The 23,868-nt window shown below is 41.1% G+C and overlaps 2 protein-coding genes across 3 annotated transcripts in view; both read right to left on the bottom strand.

Annotated features, from left to right (window-relative positions):
* Positions 1-10,751, bottom strand: part of XKR4 (XK related 4) — a gene marked incomplete at its 5' end in the record, with an annotated part of 224,681 nt that extends 213,930 nt beyond the window's left edge. For both annotated transcript variants that reach the window (XR_014316938.1, XM_082753622.1), the window contains one exon: positions 9,901-10,751. Coding sequence is in view for 1 of the 2 variants with exons in the window: in XM_082753622.1 (XP_082609748.1) it covers positions 9,901-10,751 (851 nt within the window). The remainder of the gene's footprint in view (positions 1-9,900) is intronic.
* Positions 10,752-19,634: 8,883 nt separating this feature from the next.
* Positions 19,635-23,868, bottom strand: part of RP1 (RP1 axonemal microtubule associated) — a 214,311-nt gene continuing 210,077 nt past the window's right edge. Inside the window, exons 57-58 of the mRNA XM_082755390.1 lie at positions 22,433-22,508; positions 19,635-19,726 (exon numbers count right to left, since the gene is read on the bottom strand). Coding sequence (XP_082611516.1) covers positions 19,672-19,726; positions 22,433-22,508 — 131 coding nt within the window. The 3' untranslated portion in view covers positions 19,635-19,671. The remainder of the gene's footprint in view (positions 19,727-22,432; positions 22,509-23,868) is intronic.

Genomic DNA, 23,868 nt, shown 5'->3' with positions numbered 1-23,868 from the left:
CACAGAATTGCTCAGATGCTATTACAGGCATAAAACTGTGCTTCTTACATTAAGAAAAATCAACTACAAAAAATAATAAATCCATTTTTAAGAAACTCAGAGCAAGAACCAGGGACTCAAGCATTTTTATATTTCTGTCTAATTTACTTTTGCACGAGACCACAGTCAAAAAGGATGAAACAGCTACTGAGTGACACATCAAAAATGCTTTTTCTCTTTTTTCTAAGGTTGACTGTATATGACAGAGAAAGGTTGATGAAAAGAATGAATATACCAATCCTACTGTCTCAGCCTATTTCAATTGTCTAGAGCTGCTCCTATAAGCTAGTCAGGTACTTCTCACATGGATATCTACAGTGCTCTTGTTTGTGGCTATGCTATACACGCAAAATCACAGAATCACAGAATTGTAGGGGTTGGAAGGGACCTTGAAAGATCATTGGGTCCAACCCCCCTGCCAAAGCAGGTTCCTTAGGGCAGGTTGCCCAGGTAGGCATCCAGACGGGCCTTTAATATCTCCAGAGAAGGAGACTCCACAACCTCCATGGGCAGCCTGTTCCAGTGCTCTGTCACCCTCACTGTGAAGAAATTCTTTCTCATGTTGGTGCAGAACTTCCTGTGCTCCATGTTGTGACACAAACCACTGAAAGGAGGTTGGCCAAATCCCTCTGTCTCCCACACCTCAGGTATTTATACACATTGATGAGATCCCCTCAGTCTTCTTTACTCCAAGCTGAACAGACCCAGGTCTCTCAGCCTTTCTTCATAGGGAATGTTTGCAAACAGCAATAGTGTCAGCATAGACATTTAGGATAAGAAAGATAGAAGGTTAAAATGTGGGCAACTAAAATCAATTAAGCAATAAAAGAAAGACAGGGAAATCTGTATTTGGTCCCATTTAAGGGCCTTAAGTATTAGGTCACAGAACTGTACTCTTCCTCTCTGGCCTCATGAGCATTACATTTCTGTCAGCATGATGATGCAGCTCCAGTGCGAAGAAGAGTAAACGTCCCCGTCCAGCAACTCCCAAGCCTCAGTAGAGAAAGCACTCTGAGAGACAGCATCTGAGCCCTCACAGCTGGAAAGGGCAGTGGACTCATATCTCCTAAAACCTGAACAAATACTCTAATCATAAGGAACATTTCTCCAGTACTACTTTGAAATAAGGCAGATCTGGTGATGCTTGTCAGGGATCTGAGCTCACCATTGCTCTTAAAGCAGGTTTAAACGATGCTTGACAACTGGATGCACTAAGAGATTTTGGTGCCACTCAGCCTAGTTCCTGGTTTGCAAGGGACTTAAATGAGAAACAGGAACTCAAGCTGTGTGGGGGCAATCTGGGCACAGCCAAAATGCAGAAATACAAGCCTCAAGGACTCTTTCAAGTGAAAGGTTATGCTCCATTGTAGTTAAGTTCTTCAAGAAATTTCCTAACAAGGCTGCTGAGCCCGATTTTCTAGATCATATTTTCAGGTCTATTGCCTCAAAGAACATCTAAATTCTGCTTTGCAGTGACAAGTCCTCTCTTAGATCCGGCTCACAGAAGGATTTCCATGCAAAGTGAGAATATAAAGATTAGGGCAGATGAAAAACAAGAAGCGACACAACTCCTCCCATAACCTTCTTTAAGGTAAAGACAACACAATTATTATGACAAAGCTGATTGTTTCACACTAACCAATATTAAACTATGAAAATATGTGCACGTTGTCTTCCTGTTCTTTTCTCTGCGTGTACACCTCAAAGCTTTCAGTGTAAGGTTATATGGCTCTCTATAGAGGACTGAAGTCTAGTACTCACTATTACAAGGTACTTTCCTTGGACCTGCTGGAACTGATCTTAGGCACCACACACAGAAAAACACTACTCTGAAAGAAGTTGGCAGGACCCTAGAATAGATTTAGATGTTTACATGAAAACATCCCATTATAGTGAGTAATGTAGCAAACAGTGGCACCACTAACCTTCATTCTTAAGGACAGAAATCAATCCGATAGATAGCAGCTGACAGGGATAAGGAAAACCATTCTTCCATCTGTAGGTTAATTCACTTTTTATTCATGATAAAACATCTGCATCTTTCTCTGAAGCAGCTGGTACTGGTCCTTGGTACATTAGTCTTGCCTAAGTCACACCTTCCAATTTTAGAACAACAAGAAGTTACTTTTGTTGCCACATCATTGACTGCCAAACTTCCTCTGAAAACACCCCACAAAACAGTCTCATTCCATTTGCTCCAAATCGTGATACCAAATCATTCGTAACTGATAGCATTAACCACCCCCACTGATTAGCTCTGCCAATCAAGAAGATTTATATAGCTCACCACACAAATCTTATGCCATGAACACGTTGAAGAGCACAAGCATGTTGTAGCAAAGGAAAAGTAGTGGAAATAACAATGTAGTATAGCAAATATTTTATCTGAGGAAAAAAAATAAATTACTTCTCTTTTCAGCCATTCTGGGAGGGAAACAGAATGAGAGGAAGGATGATAAGGAATCACTTCAACACTCAGAGATCACAGGGAGATGCTAATTCAGGTTATGGCTGTTAGGAAAATCATGTAAAACCTCATGGAAAAATATATACCCAATGCATATTTATTTTAATTCTAAAATTCACAAAAACACTTAAGAGTACTCTCTTTGCAGTAAATGGATGGCAAACTGATACCTCATGCTTATATTTATTGTTTTTCAGATGACTACTGGCTGCAATCAGAGTTAAAATTGCATAGAACATTTTCTCGGTGAGTTTGTCCAGCCAAACAACTCTTCTTATTTCCTGCCTCCTTCTACAATCTCTCATGCAATCACTTTTAAAATTATTCTGATGGTCTCTGATGGTCAGTGGTTGAAGGAAAATAAGCTGGAGTTAGGTACAGAGCATCCAAGGAGTAACTGGTATTCCTGTGCCTTTTCATCTCCTTTTGTATGCTGCCTCAATTCTATCTCATGCTCTCTTTCATATCAGCCTCCTTTCATTTAAAAAAAAAAAAAAAAAAAAAAAAACAACAGTTCTTTTTATAGCCTGTTTGCCACTTCTATTCCTATGTGTCTTCTTGACACAATGTATACAACTGACAGTTGTGCTAAAATGGACAAAAATGGCACTACTTTGTAAACATACTTTAGCAACCACAAATGTCTACTGTACCTTGAAATGTAAGCAAAAGAACTATTGATTTTGTCTGTGTACAATAAATCCCTCCCAAACAAGCTGTTTACTTGAAACTAAGTCACTGTTGTGATTAACCCACAGTATATGAAAAGCTACTTAATTGGAAGAGAGAGATGGGAGAACAAGCTACTATTGTTAAGTGACATAGATATTGATTTCATTTTAATTTGACTAGAACTTTTGTATCTAGGCTAGTCAGTCCTTACGGACAAATATTAAGGACTAACACAGCTGACAGAGAGTACTGTTCTGGACAAGGTGGGCTCCAACGTAAATAACCTGAAGATAGGGGGCAGGATAACTGTGATGTTCCTCATTCTTTCTTTACCAAGGGGATTTGGACCTTGCAGCACTAAATACATTCCCTAATGGAAGTTAAACAAGAGGAAATATTAGCCAGAAAAGTTCATCTGGTTGCAATAATTTTCTGCAAGATTACAACATCAAGGAACAAATTATAACACAAAACATTTATTTGAATTCATGGCATGTGTATATAGACATTCCTGCATCTCAATAGAGAACTCTAGAACAGCATCTACACATAGTGACATGAAATCCTCTGGAGCACTAACCTTAAAATGTTATAGATTTTCCACTTCTTTGGAAAAAGCCAAATATAAATTATTCTCATCTCTAAGTTGCTAGAAAGCATCCTCTGTATAAAATATTGGTTCACCTACTAAGCCAACTGAGCAATCAGAAATTTTAGTGCCTAAGCAGTCCTTTGAAAATCTGAAAACTTATGTAAGTGATAAATATTCTCTATAGAGAGAACCCTTGTTAATTATTAAAGTAGAGTATCTTTCTTCTAAAGTACATCAGCATCTTTTACATGTAGCTTAGGTTATTAGAATAAACTGAATACCAAATCTGATTTGTATGCAGACTTGTAAGAGATTTTTAAGAACATAGTAAGTAAAGCTTCACAATTGTGTTTCCAAAAATAAAAAAAAAATAAAAAATAAATTATGAAAGGCACAGCCTCACAGCCTTCATCTGCATATTACTGACTTTGGGGGGGGGGGGAAAAAAAAAGGAATGAAATATTTATACTGCTCCATGTATTAGTGAAACTTTAAATGTAGCTAGGCCACCTAGAAAGCAGTCTGCACCTTCTACTCCTAGTTTCCAGAAAAATGAAAATAACAAATAACAAAAACCTTAATTCCTATTTCTGACAGTCCATCACCTTTCCCGAATCATAAAGACACAGCAAGCAAAATAGTTAGCCAGCAGGACTTTCAGTCAAGAACTGCAGTAACTCAATAAAAGAAATATGGTATTGCTGAGTGGTAGCATTTCACTTTACTAAGACACAGATGGGGAGGATATGCAATAATCTTGTCTAGGAAATGGCTATGACTCATAAATTTGGACTCAATGTGACAAATTATCTGACAGATTTCAAAACAGTTAGAAAAGCTGGTGTCAGATTGAGATATTATCACATCTCAGTGTGAAGCCCAATGGCAGCTGGAATTATTGACCATCTAACTACACCAAGCTCCTACATTACTACTGAACAAAAGTGTCAAAACTACATGATAGAGAAAAAGTGGGGAAAAAAAACACCAAACAAGTCTAAATTGGGATGGAGGTGGGTTGATGTAAAATCTAACGATATTTTTCCTAATTTGAACTACCTGTTCACAGTTCCAGCTTATGGGCCCAGACATTAATAATGAGTACCTGAGAAAGTTGTAAGGACTTCTCATACATCATGCAGCCACCATTTCCCTTATATTTTGAAATTGTGAAAGCATCAGCTGATTGTAGAGGTGAAGCTTATGAGCGCAGATAATGAAATTTCTTTAGCAAATGATCCCTCTCTGTGAGCAACGCCATCACAGGGTACCAGAGGAACTACAGCTCACCCTGCTTCCAGAATCCAGCATCACACCTACAATCCTACAGCAACGTGGTTTATTTGTTTGTTTTTGTATTTTTCCAAATAAGAACCAGGAAGGAGAACAAAGATAACAATTTCTTAAAATTACACATAAACAAATATAGCTGTAGATTAAGATGATGCAGATATTTAGGGAGAACTGAGAGCAGAGGAGGATGCACAATGCAGGCCGCTTCTGAGGAGGAAATTTTAGGAGGAAATTCTTCACTCAGAGGGTGTTGAGGCACTGACACATATTGCCCAGAGAAGCTGTGGATGCCCCATCCTTGGAGATGTTTAAGGTTGGATGAAGCCCAGCGCAACCTGATCTAGTGGGTGGCATCTTTCCCCATGGAAGGGGGCTACAACTAGATGTTCTGTTATGTCCCTTCCAACCCAAGCCATTCTGTGATTCTATGATCCATGGAACCATACCCACTTTGGAATAAACTGCCCCAAACAAGCGACACCTGCAAGGGTCAGTGATTAAGCTGGCTTATCCGCCTCCTCCTCTGTGTGGGTTCCCACACAGCTACCAAATTTCAGCCAGAACCCCTCACTCTGTTGACAGGGATATACTTAGCCATCTCACTATCATCTCAGCTACCCAGAAATAAATTTAAAGGACAATTTAAAGTCCTCCTCTTTCCAATGATTCACCCTTCCTCTGGCCTTGTCGGCTACAGAAACTTGACAGTTGCCTCTCAGGCACTTTGACTGCAGCCTTTCAGACAAAATGACAACCTCTGAGTGCTCTGAATACCTAGGCAGCCTGCTCACACCATTCCCCTTCAAGGTACAAAGTTGTCTCGGAGGTCTACTTCTTGCTACCCAGACACCACAAGACGAGCACAATTGACTCCTCCAGTATCCTCCTACAGTCTGCCCAATTTCCACAACTCATGGCCCCCTAAACTCCCAGCCAGACCAGAGGAATCTCATCTAGGAAGGAAAAAAAAAAACCAAACCAAAACAAAACAAAACAAAAAAAAAACTCTTAAGGAAACCACCCATCTCTACAAACACCAAATGAAAGCTATTATCTCTTGCATCCAGTCACCCTATCCTGTTATCCAGGATATACAGCAAGATCTGAAAGCCAGGGCTAAGCCTGAGAAGCTCAGAGTATCAAAGGGATGCTCAAGGGCAGTGTCTACATTCTTTCATGCCAGGCTCAAAGGCCAATAGTTTATCTGAACCCTACTGGCCCACATACATTCACAAAGTCCTTACAGACTATAAATTGGGGAGGGATATTAAAGCATTCACTTCCTTACAATGCAATACAAAGACCCTGTGCATTGTATCTTCTTTATACTCCCCAGAGTCTGCTAATAAAAAGCCACATCTCTCATTAAATTTTGGGGAGAACAGGGCTCCACAATGTGTCTTTCATGTCCATATATTGGTGAAAAGCAGAACACACTGGAAGTATGGGTAAGGAATGTATCTGTATCTATCTCTGAAGGCACAATGCATTTTCAAAAACCAGAAAATCTCATCATCAGTGATCATATTTTATTACAGAATTAGCTGCCAAGAAAGGCCTCGTGTCTGCACTCAGCTGTGGCAGGCAAATCCTCAGAGACTCTGCTGGAATTTTAACTGAGGGACAGTGTTCTCGGGAAGTCTGTGGATATCCATCCCCTCTGAAAAGAAATTTTTAAAAAAGGTATTTATGTGCTTATTCTTCAAAATGGAAGAATTCAGTATTCTATGATTTGAGGGGGAAAAATTATACCAATTTCAAAAGAAAAAAGACACTTTTATTCGGAACTGATTTGCAGCTTAGCTGTTGCTGCAGCTCCCCTTCTTTACACACTAGCAAAAATTTGTTTTAATAATTTTAGATTGCCTACTTACAGTATTGTTCCATGCCGCATTAAAGACCTCATTCAATTCCCATTAGCACATTTTAGTTAAAATTAACACACAATCATTTTCAATGATCCAGCTTTCAATACGTTTGTAAACAAAAATTAATCTTGAATGCAAAATAGGGAAAAGCTTTGTAGTTGTTAAAAGTCAGCCTACAGAACTAAACACTAAAGACATATCTTTAAACTAATTTTTTTAATCCAAGAACACTGGGATTGCCAAGTGTGCCCAGTGCTCCTCAGAATGGCCTCCTTTAATAAACTGTTGACACAACTCCCCCCAAATCTTTGTCATTTAAACAAATGAAAGGAAACTGAATACTTCAAGAATTGATTCAACACTTTAAGAGGAGACAGGGGATAATAAAGGCTGAATAAAGCCAGAGTGAGCACCCATGTTCACAAGGCACAAAACTCTCTTCACATACCTTGATATCCTTACCCACATGCAAAACTACTAAATACCCAAACCTCAGCTCTCATACCCAGGGCTTTTGTCAACAGAGAAATGACAGAAATATCACTGTCATTCATCACTTGTGTTTATTTCAATACAATAAGCACTAGGAAACTTAAATATAGGTATAGGAGAGATTTAACCAAGGCCAACAGAAAAAAAAAAAAAAAGAGAAGGGAAAACTGAGAGCTGAGAGAAAACACACTGAGGGGGGCACAGAGCAAAGCAAAACAGGGCTTTTCTCACCTGTGGGGACTGTGATGCTAACGCAGCCAGCAAGGTCTGTTTAGCTATGTCAGAGAAGGAGTTACACGTGTGGCTAAATACACTTGATCTTCCTTCAGCCTAAACTCTCATGGGGCTGTTTGCTTGGGGCAGTGCAGATGTGACACTGTAGAGAAGTTTTGGACTACAAATCGTGTGCGCTCCATTTTCCAGAAAATCATAATTATTTTCCACAAATCATGATAATTTTGAGTCCTCATTTAAACACAGAGTTTCTCAGAGATTGATATGACCTCTCCTTTTTGATATTTATTATTGGTTTCAGACGGCTGCTAAGGATCTCCCTTATGAGGGATATACCCAGGGAATTAAAATGAAGTCACTTTAATTAATTATGATGCACTGATATGCAAGACTGCATACAATTGACCACATAATTTGTACATTTCTGGAAAAAAAAAAAAAAAAAAAAAAAAAAACAAGCACTGCTAAATTACTGACAAAAAACAATTCTATGTCTCCATTTCACTGAAAGAAGAAGATAAAGAGCATAACAGGCTAAAACATAAATAATGTCCTAACATGCTCTGTCAATTTAATATTCTGGTAGTCTTATGCTACTGCACATACACATGAAGAAAAGCTATACATGATTAAAAGAAGCTCAGCTACCTTTAAATACAGAGGACTAGGTAGTCTTGCAAGGAGCAAATCTCATGTTAAAAGAGATTGCGCTTCATCAAAAAGCAAGCAGCTGAAGAGCTGTAAATCCCAGGCACCTCCTCTGGCAGAACTGCTGTACAATACTGCTGATCACACCCTGCTCCACCCAACCCCCTTCTCTTTGTGTTTTCCAACACAGAGTCATGACGTGAGTTGTTAAACTCTCTTCTGTGTCACTCAGCATGTCACACACACTATATTTTATGCAGATGAATATTGACATGAATTTGTATGTACAACTTGAGCCATTATATCTACCCTTCTGTCTCTAGAGAACTGGCACTAAACATTACATAAAAGCCATCTCATTCAGCAAGTCCTGAATTTGTCTTGGGTTCAGCCATGGAGGTAGAGCATACAAGAGTTTACAAGCATGCAAGATCTAGAACAAAGCATCGCTTTTCATTCAGAAATCCCTTTTCCACTCCAGTTGTGCCATACCTTGTAACAAGCACATTAGTAACTTCAAGTCAGTTTCACAGGCATAGAAAATTCTACTTGTTACAATAAACCTCAGAATCTTGAATGTTGATGACAGCTATGGCACCCCAAGGACTTCAGTCTATTACCTTGTAGCACTTGACGCTTAAAGGCCACAAACAGAGCAGGGCTGCACAAACACAGAGCAAAAGACAGTCCCTGACCACATCGGGGATTATGAATGAGATTAAGAATCCAAGGGAGAGAAATTTAGAGTAACAACGAATTAAACTCTCTAATGAAATAATTCTGAACTAGCAGGGTTTCCAAAGCAAACTTGAGGTATTTCCTTTCCACCCATTGAAGCAGAAACCCCCAAAGTGCTTTCAACTGTTGCTTAAATGCCCTGCCTCGCTGGATGAGCAGTAAAACGAGCACCTGTCTGCTCCAGTCTCAGATGGAAACTTCAACTCCTAATACACTACACACACTGAACTCTGCCCTGCTTGGGCAGCACGAAGTGGATTTTCAGGGCATTTGCCCTCCATAAAATTCTTCACTGGAAGTGTGCTTAAAACCCAGGAAAGCGTTACTTTTGCAAACTATGATGTCATCTCCCTTTTCAGCAGGCGCCCTCCACAGCCCACCTGAGCACACCCTTTCGGTGAAGCACGCACCATTGCTTGCGAGCGCTTTTGCCGGCAGCGGCTCAAAAGTTTGATGGAGGAGGCATTCTCTGCTACATCCCTTATGTACAAACACATATTCTTGGCAAGGAGCAGACGCAGAGCAGGGCATTTGCCCACCCACACCGTGCCAAGACCCCGCACCGGGGGAGCGCACGGGCGCTTCCCGAAACTCCGCGCTGCTGACAGTGAAGTTCCCGGCCGGCGGCCACGCACGCCGCAAGGGCTGGGTAGTGTCGGGATGCTTCCCCCTTTCCCTTTTTTCCCTCACTAACTCCTCGCACGGGTTCCCCGGGACCTTCCGACGGGTCCCGGCGCGCAGGTCCTGCAGCCGGGCGCGGCGCCCCCCGACGGGGCGGGACGCCCCAGGAGGGACCCCCGGCAGCCTCCGGCCGCTCTCCCGCCCCCCTCCCGGCCCCCTTCCCGGCTCCTGCTCACCTCCAGACCTGCCCGAGCTGCAGGATGTGGACGAGCGACTGCAGGAGCCAGACGCAGAAGGCGCACGACGCCGACCTGCCGCCGCGGTTGCCGGCGGGGCCGCTGCCGGCGGCGTTGCTGCTGCCGCTGCTGCTGCTGTTGGTGGCGTTGCTCTTGCTGGCGGTGGACGCCTGCCGCTGCGGCGTGCAGGGCCGGGCGGCGTCGATGTCCGCGGCCGCCGAGCTGCTGCTCACCAGCAGCTTGCTCTCAGCCCCGGGGCAGTGCCCGGCGGCGGCGGCGGCGGCTGCGGTGCTGTCCTCCGTGCTGAAGTCGTGCGCGAACCAGCGGAAGCTGAAGACCTGCACGGAGAGGGAGCCCAGCAGCACGAAGAAGAGCGTGAGCCCGAACCACCAGCGCTGGCCCCGCAGGTAGTAGTCGACCGCCAGCCAGATGTCGGTGCCCACGTCCGCGAAGTACACGGCCAGGGCGGCCAGGATCCAGAGGCAGTCCCACAGCGAGTAGCGCCGCTGCTCCCTGCCCAGCCGCAGGCACAGCGAGGACGAGCCCCCGCCCGAGCCCCGCGAGCCCCCGCCGCCGCCCCCGCCGCCGTCTCCTCCTCTGCCGCCGCCGCAGCAGCAGCAGCAGCAGCAGCGGGAGCCGCCGCCCGAGCCGTCCCCGCCGCCGCCGCCGCCGCTGCAGCAGCCGCCCCCGGGCGCCTCGTCGTCGTCGCTGCCGCCGCCCGGCCCGGAGCCGGCGGGCAGCCCCGGGGCCAGCGCCTGCACGGAGCCCGAGTGCTCCGAGTTCTGCAGCGGCGTGAACGCCACCTCGCCGCCCTTCTTCATCTTCCGCCGCCCGTCCGACTTCGCGGCCATGATGCCTCCCTCGGCCCCGCCGGAGAGCGAGCGGGAGCGCCGGGCGCTCCTTTATCCCGCGCCTCCCCCTGCTCCTCCTCCTCCTCCCCCTGCCTCCTGCCTCCCGCCCTCCGCCGCGGCCCCGCCGCTCCCCGCGGCCCCTGCTCCGCGCCCCGCGCCCGCGGGCGGCTCCTCCGCGCCGACCGCGCCCGCAGCGCCGCCTGCCTGCGGAGAGCCGCGCTCAGCCCGCTCCCCCCTTCGCCGCCGCCTTCCCCTCCTTCTCCTCCTCCTCCTCCTCTTCCTCCTCCTCCGGCGCTACCGGGGCCGCCGCCGCCGCCGCCGCGCTCTGCCCGAGCCGGGAGCGGGCAGGGCAGCGCTGCCCGGAGCCGAGCATCCCTCCCCGCCTCCCCGCCCGCCTCCGCCCGCCCCGCCGCCGCCGCCGCCCAGCTGACTGACGCCGAGGAAGAGGATGACCTCATCCTTCCTCCCCCCCCGCCGCCGCCCCCCGACCGCCACCGGCACCGGCGCCGGCGCAGGGGCGGCGAAGGGGAAGGGGGCGCTCGGCCGCCGCCCTGCTGGGAAGGGCACGGGGCAGCCAAGGGGAATCGGGGGAGGGTTGAGGAGACCCCTCCGGGAGGGTCGGGGGGCGGCGGGGTGGGAACGGGGCGCGCCGTGCCCCGGGGTAACGGGAGGGGCGCGGTGCCGTCGGGGCGAGGACGGGGGATGGGGGGTCCGCGGGGAGCCCGGCGAGCTCCGTGCTGAGCAGCCCCTGCCCCTGCCCGTCCCGTCCCGTCGGAAACGCTGCTCTAGTTGCCGCAAGTTGGCGAGATGCAAGCGGGAGAGGTGCGATTCCCAAATTATGCCGTGACTCACACTTTCTTAGAGGCGTTTGGGGGAAGGTGAGGAGACACCGCTTTATTCCTCCACCCGGAGAAACCGCATTTGATGCACACCCATCTGATGCACACCCATCTGATGCACACCGCTTTTACCCACACCCTTCCCCATGCAAAATCCCCTAGGACCGTTTCGCCGCCCCCTCCCCGCAGCCCCGGTTGCCCCCGGAGCGAGGCTGCTCTTTAAAGCTCGCCCCCCGGGGCTCGGCAGCTGGGATGCCCTCAGAGATCCCTTTTAATCGAGGAGCCCCCCAGGGCGGAGCTGTCGGCACCCCCGGGCTGTCCCTGGGCAGCCTCCCCCTCGGGGGTTCCCGGTGCTGGAGGCCGGCAGCCTCCCGTCCCCAAAATCATCCCCCGCGGCCGTGGGTGGGGAGAGCGTCTGCTGCCTTCCCTCGGCCCTTCTGCTCATTTTGGGTACCCAAAAGGTACGGGATGAGCGACTGATTTACCTCTTTTTTTTTTTTTTTTTTTTCTTTTTGCCTGCAGAATATTTTAGAAGCATGCCCTCTCCCTCCTTAAAATAGAGCAGTGAGATAGTTCAACCACGTTGCTGGAATATCTTAATGGGAATGCCAATGAGACTACGATAGGGTACGGTTACATTAAGATATCTGACTAAATATAGCCCTTTCAAATTCATTAATTAAAGAGAAGTTATATGGACAGCTAAAAATTATGCCTTCTAACTCTTGAATGTGCACAGTAAGTATAAAGTTGCCTTCTGGAGATTAGCTTGTACTGATACATGCCTCAGATTTCAAGAAAAGATTACAGCATGCATTGCTGCATTATTCAAGGAGTGTTAAGCACACAGAAATCAGGCTTTGAAAGGTGAAGAGCACACATAAGCCTAATTTTGCTTGTTCTTTTGCATGTTACCACACATTACAAGAATCTTTAATTACATCATCACATAATGGTTCTTAAATAATATACATTTGCTCTGCAATCTCTGTTGCAGTGGTATAGCTGTACTTTTATTTCTGTTCCTTTTGTAACCCCACATTAATTTCACTCTCATTATGGTCCATATGATCTTTATTGCCTTAGACTTTTAATGCAAATTGCTTCTTTCTAGAGGTATATTTTAATAATTCAGTCAGCACCTATATTTAATACAATATATCCACTTAAGATTCCCTAGTCAGCTGAGAAGGTGCTTAATACTGAAGCTAATTTATCTGCAAGTTGGTGGTTTATAAATATCAACAAGTTCCCAAGTTATTCTGTTTATTGTTACATCTTTAATAAAATGCTCTAATGTGCCGTTTAAGGTACTTTAATTCAGTCTGCTTGACACATACACATCCAAAAGATGTTACAAGTTTATAGTGGAGGTTATAGGGTGATGTGGGATTGCTGAGGGAACAACTGTGCTGTTGGAGCTGAAACCCTAGCCTCACATGGTTGGGATGGGAGAGAGGGAAGAGAGTGAACAGATATTTTCCTCTCCTCTCCTCTCCTCTCCTCTCCTCTCCTCTCCTCTCCTCTCCTCTCCTCTCCTCTCCTCTCCTCTCCTCTCCTCTCCTCTCCTCTCCTCTCCTCTCCTCTCCTCTCCTCTCCTCTCCTCTCCTCTCCTCTCCTCTCCTCTCCTCTCCTCTCCTCTCCTCTCCTCTCCTCTCCTCTCCTCTCTCCTCTCCTTTTTTTTGTTATTTCATTTGCTTATTTTTTTTTCTCCTCTTGGATTCAGTTATTGTGGTATTTATGAGTGGAATAATATTATTTCTCACTGCTTTTCATGCTTAAAATATCTCTCTGTAAAACAAAGACAGTGCGGTAGATGAACATTTAAACCTAAATTAAATTTAAGGCTGTTTAATACTTCCAGAGGAATGTCTTCTGTTTTGTTTTCTAATTTAAAAGATAACAAATGGAAAGGGTCCCAAATAATATGTAAGTGTTGAAGAAATTGCTTCCAAGAAACAGAAACAAATTTCCTCTTTGTTACGCTGGCATAGATTCTATGGAGCTGTATCAGGGCCAGAAAAGTTTGTATACACAGAGTGTACAAACCAGCATGCCTTCAGCAAGCCAATGTTGTTGCTAAACCTCAGAAATTATTAATTATGAAATATAATTGAAGGGCAAAAATGTGATCACAGACATCAATACATATTTCATTAACTCAAGTACAGACACATCCATTTCTCATGTAAAGCTACTTTTTTCTCTGAAGCACATTTTATTCTTGGCTTTCTTTTTCTCCACCTTTCTTTGAAGAAAGCATTTTCATTGATATCACAAGTACTGCTTCTGCCTTCTTCTGAATTGCAGCTGCCATTTACTTTATTTATTTATTTATTTTTAATCCCCCTTAAAATATGAAACCATAAACCACCTTTGTCGTGTTTAGGAACACTTTTTTTTTTTTTTTTTTCTTTCTGCTTTTCATTGTGGACTGTTATCAACTCAAACCTAAATGTCCAGGTAATACACTTTGGGCTCCAATCTTCTTATCTTCCCTCTTTTTTTTTTTTTTTTTTTTTTTTTTTTTTTCCCAGATTCCCAACCATTATCATTTTCACAGTCTTCTTTAGCTACATAGCAAAGAAAGCCCTACCAAAATATACTCAAGCTCTTCTTGTCGTCCTCTCATTTCACCATTAGAATATCTTTATTCTCTATAACTATGACATTTTTTTTTGCATGTATCCATTCCAGACTATTCCCAAATCTATTTTCTTTCAGTGGGCAGCACTTCTAGCAAATGCAGCTTGGTGCTTAATCTTTCTGCATTTTCTTCTAGCTCAAAGTAACTGAAGCATTAGAACAATGCCTTGTGGCAGTATTTTGGCACAAAAGCCTGCGTTTCTTACCAGACTCAGTCTTTTGGAGACCAGTTTTAGTAGGTCTGTGTCATGAAGTTAATGTGCAGAACACTGCTGTTCTGGCAGGGCTTGGTTCCTCCTGCTGAGCACTGCTCCCAGGAAGGTTCCCTCAGAAAGACATGAAGTCCCAAGTCATAAGGAGCTCGTCGGTGACTTTCAGAAGATCTTGTGATTCTGCTAGCAAATTTGCTCCCTCTCCTCCTTCCTTCATTCCTCCTTCTTTTCTACCTTCCTATACCTGTTTTACATGCCTTTTCCTGCATTGTTTCTTGTTGTGCATGATGTAAAGCTGGAGTGATCTGACAGAGAGTCTGATGAACATCCATTTTTTTAACTTATTCACTCTGACATAGTTTCAGTAGCATGTCTCCCGTACTTTTGACTTTAAGCAGTATTCCATATTAAAGCAGTGCTTCTCAGGCACATATGTGCATGCAAACATGCAACTCAATTACTTTAGAATCGGCAAAGGAATATTACTTTACAAAATGATCACAAGTATCAGATGTTTTCACCAGATTTATGTTTAGGTTACACAAATGCCAGTAGAAGTTGTGATATAGAATGTAACTTTAATATTTACACACTAAACTATTTAATTGCCGTTTTGCCCAAATAGCCTCATTCACAAGGGGCATAGACCATTGTATGTTCTGATAACATAGATACTTCACTGGAAAGGAAGAAGACATTTCCTTTCAATGAAACTAGCATTTCATTACATTAACAAAAACTCAAATCAGAAATACATGGGTAAATTGGTAAATTATTTAGAAAATCAATATTAAATTACTATTAAAAATACTGAGTATTAACAATTATTGCTTGCTTGTTTTAGCTTGAAATTTATTTATAGGTCTCCAGGTAGATTCACACAAAAATGTTCTTGAACTATAAAATTGTCTTTAAAATTGAGGATGGTGAATAAAGTATTTTAACATATTAGTTCAATTTTACAATTACAAAAAATACTCTGAAATCTTCACTGGTTTCAGAAATCACTTAGTTTTGTAACATACTGCTAGATGTATTTCTTACACATAGATCTGTTCTTTGTAACATATAGGTCATGAAAATCCAATCCATTTGCACCTACCTCAGGAGATCTGCAAAGGAGGAGATTCAATGTAGCAGGGCTCTTAGATGCACACCAGACTTTAACTAGACTATACATCAAGCTTAGTGGGATAGTTTATATACTTATAATTTAGGCATATATTTTTGTTTTAGGTGTATACTTAAATTTCAAGGTGAATTGGGGGCTGTAGTTTCTTGTGTTATATTTATATCCAGAATGTCTAGGCAATAAATACATGTCAATACATTCCACTGCTTACTCAAAACAACAACAAGTCCAAGTTTATGGGGCCAGAATGATTGAGAACAGCCCTACTTTGATGACACCATACTGACTTTAATGTTATATATGAAAGAAGAAATGGCTTCTTAGACATTTTGAAAGATTTAACTCAAGACTTCTTAAATTTACATTTATTAATTAGAAATGGGATGTCAGTTACCTTTCATGTTGCTTCATACTATGTATTTAAAAGCATAATCAAATATAGACTTAAATATATAATGAGTGATAGCAGAAGACATAGACATATGGGAAGACATCACAGGAAGTGAGTTTACAGCCAAGCTTTGTACAAGGTGTACAACTCTTCCATTGCCATTCTGCATGCAGAAACCAAAAAGCAAGCACACTTTATAATAAATGGAAAAAGCATTTGTGGAATGCTCAAGGGAATATTAACATGTCCTGTGTATGAAGCTACATTTAATAGACAATTAAGAATTTTCAAAAGTTTAAAAAAGACGGTAATAAGTCCCATTTTCTTTCCTTTTTTTTTTTTTTTTTTTTTTTTTTTTATTTTTCTTCACCTGTTTAAAATTGGAGCTTTGAGCAACCTTTTCCAGTGGGAGATACTCTGCCCATGGCAGGGGGGTTGGAATTTGATGATCTTTGAGGTCCCTTCTAACACAAACCATTCTATCATCCTATGATTTTATGAAAGTGAATTCATGCCAAGCAAAAAGTTGTAAAATAAAGATTCAGGCACAGCACAGAAAGTTCTGATGCTTCTTAGCACTGGTTAGTACAGAAGAGTTCACTGACTTTTTGAGACTGCTGCTTTTCTTTGTGGGGAAGGAGTCCAAATGAACATTTTAAATTGATGTGTGAGCAGATGATGTTTACATTTGCAAACACTTCTATAAATACTAATACTAACAACCCACTGGACTAGATGGTATTCATCCAAGACTTCTAAAGGAACTCAAAGGAGCACTTGGAACATCCTTTTTTCTTATTCTGATTCCATTTTCACAACAGACAAGCTACAAAATGGATAGATCTAATATAACTGTTCATATATACTTAGGGGGAGGGAATGCTTTCTTTAGTATGACGAGTTTCAGCTAGGCAGTACTTGGAATTGCTCAGAGATTAAATGGTCCAATGAGTCAGTCAGAACATGGCTATATTTTTTGAAATCCTTAACATCATTAACAGAAGAGACTGAGATAGGGCTTGAATGGGCAGAAATATGTCAGCTAGATTCACTTAACATATATTTATAAAAGCACACCAGAAGTAGATATGGAAAAAAGATACGGTTAACTTATACTGGAGTTAAATGGTTGCCATCAGACTCTGTTATGTTTAAGAGTCTATGCTATGTTTCTAGAGTCTGTATTTTAGCACTCAGCTCCAGCTTGAGGCTTTCTCTGTAAAATGAAATGTTATTGCTTCACTATAATAATAGCAATAATAAGAATAAAAAAACCTCTAGGCAGTGCCCTGTCATCTGTAATGACAGGAGGCAGCAGGGAGAGATAGCAAAAGTCAAACCCTTCTCTCCACTACAGCCTTGCCTCTTCCAGCTGGCTGAGTTATCTGCTCCTTCCATGGCTCCCAAGGGTGCCAAATGCTTGGGTCTCTTGCTGATCCAGGCAGTCTTATTTCTGTGCTACACCCCTGTTCCCTGTGGAGGTACCACTGGTGTCATATATGCTCAGGGTCTCTATGTACAGGGTGAGCTGCTGGCAGCAGAAATGCAAGGCTCCTTGTCTGTGCAGCAACAACAGAGTGCACATGAGCTGGCACATCTGCAATATTTCTTTGGCCAGATCTTTTGTCCCTTTCTACTTGCAGGGGACACAGATTAAGTGACTTGTCTGCCAAACACAACAGGCATCACTCACTGTATACCATGTGGAAGAAGCAAGGTTAGAGTTTAGCTCTCGTCACAAGCTAAATATGCTAACCGGCATGTCTTTGAAGCCAGACCTGATAAGGACGTTATGGTATTTCAAGCTTTCTTATCAAAGTGTAATCCCCTAGCAATATGTGCTGCAAGCACCTGTGATGCACTTGAAATGAAACCCTCTTCTGTGGTGGTGTTCTGGATGTAAAAGGGTGGAGGTGTTTACGTGACTCTGGATCCAGGGGAGTGAATCCAACATCTGATTTGTACACTGTATAAGTAGAGGAAATAATTTTCAAATAAGGATGCCAGCTGCTGAAAGAGGGTATTCACTGCTAGTAATGAAAAACAGATTAGGAAGGCATTATTTACACTTGATAAATCAGAGATGGCATCAAAGAGAGCTAGTATTACAAACTATTAATGAAAGACATAATAATGAAACAAATCACATAATAGATCACAACGAAGTGATTCAGTGTAATGAATACTGATACTAAGTAAGTGAACTGTGCACTCTAGGGATACAATTTTAAATCCATTCGAGTGTGCATGGTAGCAGTGTAAGCAAAAAGAGCACTTTTAGAAGAAATTTACTCTGTTCCTTTGCTCACTCAGATCACATCCACACTTTACCAGCTCTTCCTTTGATGACGTATAAGGCAGATAAAAATAAAAATACCTACCAAGACCTGTTATTTTTATTATTTTCTGAGTCAAAGTAACAACTGAAATCTCATCACCCATGCAGATATTGGCCAACATTCTTCATTTCAAATAATAATGTGAGTAAATAAACATTAAACATACTAAAAAGCCAGACATTTAATTGACTATAAATTTATTTAATTCTTATAATTATAGGAAGCACATTGCTGCTACAAAGTGTGGTAGTGCCTTAAAGGTGAAACATGTCTAAAATTCAGACCTTCATACAGATATAAAATTTTGGAGGTACTAAGGGTGGAGTCTTTGATTAAGCAGAGAGATGCCTTATGAAACTAATACACAGTATATGTATTCTGATCACATACATGAAACTTTGAGTGGTGTGTAACTCATGATTTCATTTCAGACTCATCTGTATCCTAAACTCTTCCTCAGTCAACTTGGTCAACTCTGGCAATATGAAAGTTTACCAAAACAAAGATTGATCTACTTATTAGATATTCACGCATTTGTAGCTAAATATTTTTATATTTATTGTGCATTTTCAAAAAGAACTGGGATTTTTTGAAGTAAAGGCATTCACACATATAGATTTAGAAAGTCCAATGGATGTGTAAGAATGGGCACTGTAAAAATCAGCAAGCTGAACAAGGAGTTGCCTAAGTTACCTGGTAAGCTATTGCAATGGTAGTGATAACAGATGATGGAAAAGTCTCTCTTAAATGTTCTTAGCTGAGGTTCTGGCCACAAGATTTTGCAATCAAATGTCAGTTGGAAACTTACTGACACCGAGTGAACTCCTGAATAACAAATTCTTTATTCCTGGCAGTTACATACATTGCTATCTTGTAGGAAAAGGATGTAATACATGGTAAGTCTAAAGAGTTGTGCAGTTTGTTTGGAAAATTATTTTGAGGCAATATAAATTTTAATAAATGTTGAAATTGAAACAATTTATCAATTTAGTAAATATTGACAGATTTGACCCAAGCTAAATTGAAATTATTCACAAATTATTACTGAAATGAAAATGTTTTAACATGTTGCTACACATGTCTACCATCATGAATGCTCAGCTCAAGTACACAGTGCTGTGTTACAGATCTCAGTTTATGTTTTCTAAATTTCAGTCATGCAAAATTTTTGAGCAGCTCTAATTGGATTGGAATGCAGTGTTCACATTAGACATGTTTAATTCACTGTGATGTTTTTAATGCATTGTTTTGACATTCCTTCAGAGTAATTACAATACCTTCAAAATTATAAAATACAAGTAAATCAAATAAGCAGGAATTTAGAGAAGCAGTACACTCAGAAAGAATCAGAAAACAAGGAGCTATGGATAAAGTTGCACCACAGTGCTGCCTTCACTTCCATCTTCAGCAAGCCACCTAAAGAGAAAAGCATAGAAAATGTTCATAGATACGGTATATTCAGAAGACGTGTAGATACCTTTTAGGGACATGGTTGGGCTTGATGATCTCAGAGGTCAGAGTATATTTAAATAATTCTATGTTTCTATATATAAAACTTGACAGACAAAGGGCTTGCTTCTACAACTTTCCATTTCTTTCTAAAAGTTTCAGCATTAACTTATACAGGAGGAGTAACCAATCTGAAGAGTCGTGGTTTTTTCAGTATCCATATATGCATAATATTAAAGTAACTGTATAACTATATTAAATATACATACATTTTATATGTAGGTTGCATAAAAATAGGTGATGAGTAGATTGTTTCATTGAGTGGTAAAAATCAGGATGTTTTAGAGTAAGAGAGTATGTTCTGTGATAGCAAGCTATTGTCCATTTATTCCATGCCATGGACTGTTTATTTCTCATACCTCCTTGGCTTACAAAATACTGAGCCATATGGTGGGCCTTAACCATGTTCCATATGACCCTATGGGGGTTTTACCATTGACTATACCAGAAACCCACCTGAATGTAAAACTCAGATAGATTGGTTAACTGGAATCATGAAGGCAATAACATTCACTTTCAAAGAGATTTTCCAAAGCTTCTGCTTCTTTTAATGCTTCTGCAAGGCTTTTGCCAGACTAGCTGATGTCATTTCTACTTAGTAGCGAGTATGGGAGGAATTCCCAGCTGGTATAGCATTAACGTAGTTCACATCTGAAATTGCACTGTTAAACAGCTGGGAGATACGTTTGAAGCCAAACAGTTCCAGGCTGCAACATAACTAGTCTTGCCAGATAAAATGCCAAGTTAGTAAAGGATACAGAGCTCCTTTCACATTTCTCAATGATGAATGTCTTTTAGAGACAGCATTTGTGTCAGAGGATATGAGAGGAATCTTCGTTTGCTTGTTTGTTTTTGGTGGGGTGGGTGTGGGAGGAGAGAAAATAAACCCATTCCCTATTTACCCAGTAGGATATGACATAAGCATTTTGTGCGAGCAGGAACAGGTACATGTACTTATAGTTTCCAGTATCTCAGGAGTGTCCCATAGCTTCTGGGTCAGTGAATATTCTGGGGTGCCATGATGACAGACAGAGAGCAGCTTGACAGAAAAAAATCTGGAGGTCCTGGTGGACACCAAGTTGAACATGACCCAGTGATTTTTCCTTGCAGCAAAGGTTGCTAATGGTATCCTGGGCTGCATTAGGCTAAGTGTTGCTAGCAGGTCGAGGGAGGTGATCCTTCAACTCCACTCAGCACTGTTTGGCGAAGATGACCTCCAGAGGTCCCTTCCAGTGATTCTATGACGTCAGTTGAAAATACTCTCATGGATTGTTGCACACCTGAGTGATATTGTGATCTAAGAAATTTTGCTCATGCCCATTAACTTAAATTTAGGTATCTAGAAGATTAGAGCACGTGTTTGGAAGAATTTTTATGGAACCTACATGAAGACTTTAGTGCAGTGCTGTGTAGAGATATATCCTGAGATATTGCATGACATTAATCACGTTTTGTAGAGCTGGCCCCTGCACGCTGCAGACCAGGCACTGTCAGGTACTAAGGGCTTGAAGATTCTTTTGAGGCTGCTAACATTCTGCATTCTCATGACTTAGATTGTAGAGTCTAACTGATTATCCAGGAATAAAAAATAAAATTAAAAAAAATACATACATGTATATGTTGCTTTTTTTTTGGTTTCAGGTTTGAGATTTGACTTTGATGAATTGTTAAGTTTACAGAAACATTCTGAAGAATTAAATTAAATATTCTTGGCTACCATTTCTGTTTTCAGATCACCAGGCAACATCCCTCTTCCTAGATATTGAAAACTTCTAAGATTTCATACATCTCTGCTCTCCAGATGCATTAAAATTTTATTTTACACTTAGAAAGACAAGAATGTGTTTGCTTCTGTTGTTTACTCTGAAATGTATTAAGCTGCAAACTGTATGCTGTAGTGGATGATCACCCCAAATATACCTTTAAGTCTAATCTCCAACTTCTGAAAGTGTATTGTTTCAGTTTGACACAGACTGAAGTGGATCTTCCCTTTGTACATTAGAACCCATTTACCCTAAAACCCCTTTATCTGAATAAATTTCTAAATTTACCTCTAACATGTCATTATAAAAAAAAATTCTATTATCTTTATTACATTCATCTGAACATAACTTAGACCTGTACTACCAAACAAAAAGTGACTTTTTCTCCAGAGTTATATCTATACTGCCATATCCTACTATCCACCCACCATCCCTTATTTCCAATGTCTGCGTTCTCTCATGTCTGTGTACATATGATATGCTAGTCAGAGCTACATATGTGCTAATACTCATGCAATGGTTCACCAGACAGCTTCTACCTCATGAAAATGGCATACTACTATCTTCTCTCAGCAAAGGCACTCAGATACTTCTGTCTCTTCTACAGCCATCCAGTTTTAATAACATGGAAAAATATAATGTCTTCCTCTATATATTCTTCTGGCAAATTAGATGAAAATGGTCAAAAGGTTCAAAAGTTACCGGGGATGGACTGATAGAAAAACAGCATGGTTTCAGAATTTGTACTGTTTTAGGAAACCAGAAGAAAAACAACTGAGAGACTAAAAAGACCACTAGTTGTTATGAAGAAAACTGCACCTACAGAGTAATAATGAGCTGATCTACCAACCTGTTACAGTTGAAGCAATACACTGAGTTCCTAGATGCATCAGTGATTTCTACTTTTTCTAGAAACCAGCCACTTCCTGTAGAACAATGAAGAAAAGACAAATTTGATATAACCAAAACACATATAAATCATAAGCAATGTTTCTGATTTCATTTCCAAACCCTGTGTGGTTCAGCATTTTCAAATGGACTCAATATCAATAATAAAACTGAAAAGTCGATAATTCAAATTACTACCAACTTCTCTCCATTTTATGGAGGAGGTCTTTGATGTTATTGACAGAAAATATAAAGCAAAAAAATTATTACAGCTTAACTTAGTTTTCCACATGGAATGTAATAGGTATAAGGCAAATGAAACAGAGTGCATGGTAATATCAAATACATTCTTGAAATCCCATTTTGCCCTTTTCTGTAGTCTGAAATGCACTCATAGTACACCCCTGAAATGATTTGATCTTTAGTGTCTACCAAACCAAAAAAAAAAGGATGGACTTTATTAGTAGATGTAATTTCTTTAATGATAATCTAAGAACAGGATAACAGAAATTCTATTACTACTTTCTAGTTAATGTGTTTATATAAACCTATATAAACCAGTTGATGAACTTGAATTTCTCATTTTCTCTATCAGTAATGATTCAGAATAACATCTCAATTTTGGGCCAAAATTCTATCTGTTTTTGCTTTAAGAATATATTTAACTACTATAGTCAACAAGTTTGTTGTGTGAAAGATACCATCATTCTTATGCTGTAGAATTTTATTTTACACAATATTAAAATATGAAGGTTTTTAAAATAAAACTTTATTATACACAAATGCAGTGTTTGTGATGATGTCTTTAGTTGTGTTTGCCAATGCAAACACAATTTAAAATGTTTAAAAACCAATTAGGATCGTATTGCTAGCAGCTGAAAACCTTTTGGTATTCTTTGCATGTTCTAGAGATAAAACACTATATTCTAACAAATGATTTTGGTTTTCAAATATTTGGAAAAACTATCATGTAGGCTAAATATATATACATATAATTTGTAAGTAGGCTGAAAACACAACATAAAATATTTTGCAAACTGTACCAATGTAAATAAAACATAAAGGCATGGCACTGTTTTTCCCCTTCCATGGACATTTTCAAACAATTATCTAGTATAACTAGGCCATAAAGGTGTCTACATTTTTCATCTTCAATCCACAGGAGTCATTTATTGAAATTGTGAAGTACTTTTGGAACTCCTTTAATGAAATTTTGTGAATGCTTTAATATATTGTAGACTCTACTTGGAATATATGACCTTTCCTGAAATCTCTGTAATTCAGTCATGATTATTAGCAATAAAAATTTACAGTCCCTCAAATTTACACAGCACTTTATAAACAAATATTAAGCCATATTTGCTCTCCTGAAAAGTTTATAATCTAATGCTTTATCCT

Source organism: Aythya marila (assembly GCF_965140915.1).
Source record: "Aythya marila genome assembly, chromosome: 2".
NCBI lineage: Eukaryota > Metazoa > Chordata > Aves > Anseriformes > Anatidae > Aythya > Aythya marila.
This window is presented reverse-complemented; position numbering and strand designations above follow the sequence as displayed.